The sequence below is a fragment of the Melampsora larici-populina genome (assembly GCF_000204055.1).
Source record: "Melampsora larici-populina 98AG31 unplaced genomic scaffold MELLAscaffold_52, whole genome shotgun sequence".
In the NCBI taxonomy this organism is placed as follows: domain Eukaryota; kingdom Fungi; phylum Basidiomycota; class Pucciniomycetes; order Pucciniales; family Melampsoraceae; genus Melampsora; species Melampsora laricis-populina.
Window position 1 is genome coordinate 475,899 of NW_006768816.1, and position 3,442 is coordinate 479,340.

Below are 3,442 nucleotides of genomic sequence, written 5' to 3' on the forward strand. Positions count from 1 at the left end.
GAAAGGGAAGGGTGATCATTGGTACAATGAACATGATGTTATACAATTGAATGCATACATCAGGTAACTTTGTTCACTTTGACAAAATTGTCTCAAGAATTGATTACATATACCACCATAGCTACTCAGGCAATGATCCTGAAGGCCTTTGTCAGTAACAGACAAGGTATTACATGACATTTAGTTGAGGGGGTTACACCAACATTTTGAATCAGTGTATGTAGTCAATTTTTGGAATACTTTTGAAACATTACAGCATCTTTTGTACAGGATCTCTGAGTAAGTTGTCTTGTACCTTGCGCTTCCTCCCTACAGTTCCGCCAACCAACCATTTTTGTAGTATCACTAATGTACAGTGAACAAGCTTCAAAGTGTAACATGTCACATTTAACTTGCCCCAATATGTATATATAATTGGTCAAGTCAATAATCCCTCCTATGTAATAATATGAGTCATTCGATTACACGCGGTCAGACATCTATGTGCAAAACGTCACAAACAGGTTTATGCACAAAAACTACTAACGTTATGAACAAAGTCACTGCTTCGATTAGTCTGGTCTCCTTATTGAATGAGACAGCAACATCATATCCAGCGGCTTTCCAATTGATATAATGCAGATGTCCTCTGCTGTGCAATTCCTCTACGTTGAGAAAATGATTTCAGACCACTACTCATTTTGGTGATATTGTAAGTATCTATGCTAGGCTTACGCGATGGCATGGGAGCTCTGGTTTTGTATCCGCCGCTGCATGCCGCCACCATAAAATCTATTCAATGAGTATTGATGTTCCATAAATGCAATATCATCTATGCTAAATCAGGTTTTGAAAAACAAAACAAAACATTTTGTTTGAAATTCTAGAAAAGCTTGCCTGTCCGAGACATTGATCTGCCATTGCATGCGATAGTTGCATGTGGAGAAACGTTATTGGTGATATCTTCGGAATTACGTGACACATTACTAATGACAACGTCTGCGAATTTGTCACAGGCAACACGAGCTGCTGTGTGCCAGTCTGCAAGGGTCCAAAAGATGTAAGTTGCTAGACCACATGGTATATTCAATTTCATCTCAAGACTTACCTGTAGCCAAGTGTGCATTCATCAATGCAAAAGCCATTGATAGCTGGATTAAAGTCCATAACAAGTTCTTCATCATATTGAGTAGAGCACAAGCCAAGTTTTATTGTGATAATATGGAAGTTATCAAGTGAAATCCACATTCAACACAAGTGATCTTGATCCTACTTTTGTGGAAGGAGTGGAGCCTTTTATATTGTGGTCTGAGATCAAGAATTGCACCTCTTGAGACCTTGCTTTGCAGGCTTCTCTTTTAAGGTTTTCATTTTTTCTGGATGCACTGCCTGGAAAATCATACAGAATATGCATTCTTGTATGACCAATAGTCCCTCTAAATTAACAGGGTGCTACCCAAAAATTAACCAAGTCAAAAGAAGTTCCATTTGAATTATGAACAGATTAAGATTTGTTTTCACTTCAGATTCTTATAGATGAAGATTGCACAGAAACATCACCCGGTGAACACGTAGCTGACTTTATCTTCAAACAAAACTTCACTTTGATAATCAATTCACAAAGTTTCATATCTCCGTGAGAAGGTCATTGGCTGTTCTGTACTTGGCCTACTCAGTAGGCTTGGGATGCATCATCTAGAAAATCCTAGTTGCCACTTGCCGGCTGTGTCTCTCAACAATAGCGCTCATCATTTTTTCCTTGTTGAGTTTACAGGGTCTGCTCCCAAGTTGGAACACACCATTTACGTAAATTATGTGAGTAATATATTATGCCTTATCTTCATTGTCTGATAGATAAGGATTCACCCGCAGCTTGATGGCAGGAGCTCTGGTGTGGAACGGCGGCTCTGTTTGACACTGTGTATTCTGTTGACAAGGACACTGAAAGTTTTATTGCACTTATCACTGAGCTTATAGGGTTTCCCCTCAACTCAGAACGCATCCTATATGAATTATGGAACAATCATGGCATGCTTTATCTTCAAACTGTGATAGAAAGATTCCTCTTAAACCTCATCTGCTAAAAAAACAGTGTCAATTGATCATCAAACTTCATGCCAAAACTCAATAACTTCTTCACAAAGGGATTGTTTTGTGAACAGCTGGTTATATGTCTGCAGCTGCTCCGCTCTCTTGTTGAACAAGTGTATCAATTTATCATCAAGCTGAATTCTATTGCTTGAAAACCAAAATCAATGATCCAAGATCTCAGCTGACTCTTGCCTTGAATCAGTTGGTAAATAGATGACTATCATTTTCTCTGTTGAATTTATGATTTGTTGATCAAGAAGATCACATATATTCTCTGTTTGGTGAAGATATTGTAAATCAAAATAGTGAAAAGTAGGTGATGAGCCAGACGCGAAGTAGGAGTCATCTATGTGAAAGCCACAGAGCTCATGCTAAGAAAACTGAGCCTATGGTGCAGGGGTACTGTTGTGCCTTTGGTTACCCGTAGTATAATTCCATGAGGATTGTGTGATGAGAGGCCTCCATGATCCAAAGCCTGACACACTCGGAGAAGATTAATTTGATGTTCACTGATGGCATAGACTTGTTGTGGTCCAAAATGGAAAAGCACCGGCGAGGGCAAGGCATGTATGCAGATGATGATTCTGATGAGAGTGACTGGGGTAAGGTGCCACGAAGGAGAGGCCCAAATGAGGAAGGCAAGGATACAAGTAATGGGATGGACAGACCTCCACAGGTTGGCAAGGGCAAGGCCCCTTTGACTGCACAAAGGTACTTGCGCCACAAATTGGTATGACTTGGTCACAATCAAGCTGATTATTTTGGTCACATTATGATTTCATTGAGGCCCTAAATTTCTTGTTCAGTTTTGCGCATCAGAATTGGGGAGGGACGGTGAGACAATGAGGACAACCAAAGCCCCAGCTAAGAAAGAGTAAGTTTCAACTCTCCTTAGATTTGCCTGATATATCACATCTTGGCTTACAAGCTGCTGTTATAGCAAATTCAAGTGCGCCGGCCAAGAAAGCTCCCGCTAAGAAAGCAGAAGCTACTAGCATGACCAAGAGGATGTAATACTAAAGCAAACGGGAATGGAACACAACTACTTTGTTGCACCGCGGGAATCATCAAGTTCAAACCCCGATTGAGCAGAATTGTGGTGTCCGAGTCCGCAATTGAGACAAGTTGCGGATCTAGTTCACATTATGTTCACAATACGTTCACAAGTTTCCCTCGGGTTTTTCTGATAACCCTTTGTCATGAGACATACAAAGGCCCCTTTCAGACCGACAAGTGTCTTTCATAGTACATTCCCTGTCCTCGCTATTTACACTTGCCATAGACATGCCTTCAAGAATGTTTGGCAAATCCAGATTTGATGACTGTGGCATCCTTAAATCCAATGGAGTCAGGATGGCAAAGGAGCGTGACC

At 40.6% G+C, this 3,442-nt stretch overlaps 1 protein-coding gene across 1 annotated transcript; it reads right to left on the reverse strand.

The window, feature by feature from the left end:
- Positions 1-423: 423 nt before the first annotated feature.
- On the reverse strand, positions 424-1,160 carry MELLADRAFT_124564 (uncharacterized protein; the record flags this gene model as incomplete). Its single annotated transcript, XM_007415624.1, has 5 exons — positions 424-436; positions 527-644; positions 715-771; positions 877-1,020; positions 1,088-1,160. 5 exons carry the CDS (start codon positions 1,158-1,160, stop codon positions 424-426), a joined length of 405 nt encoding a protein of 134 aa, XP_007415686.1.
- Positions 1,161-3,442: the final 2,282 nt, after the last annotated feature.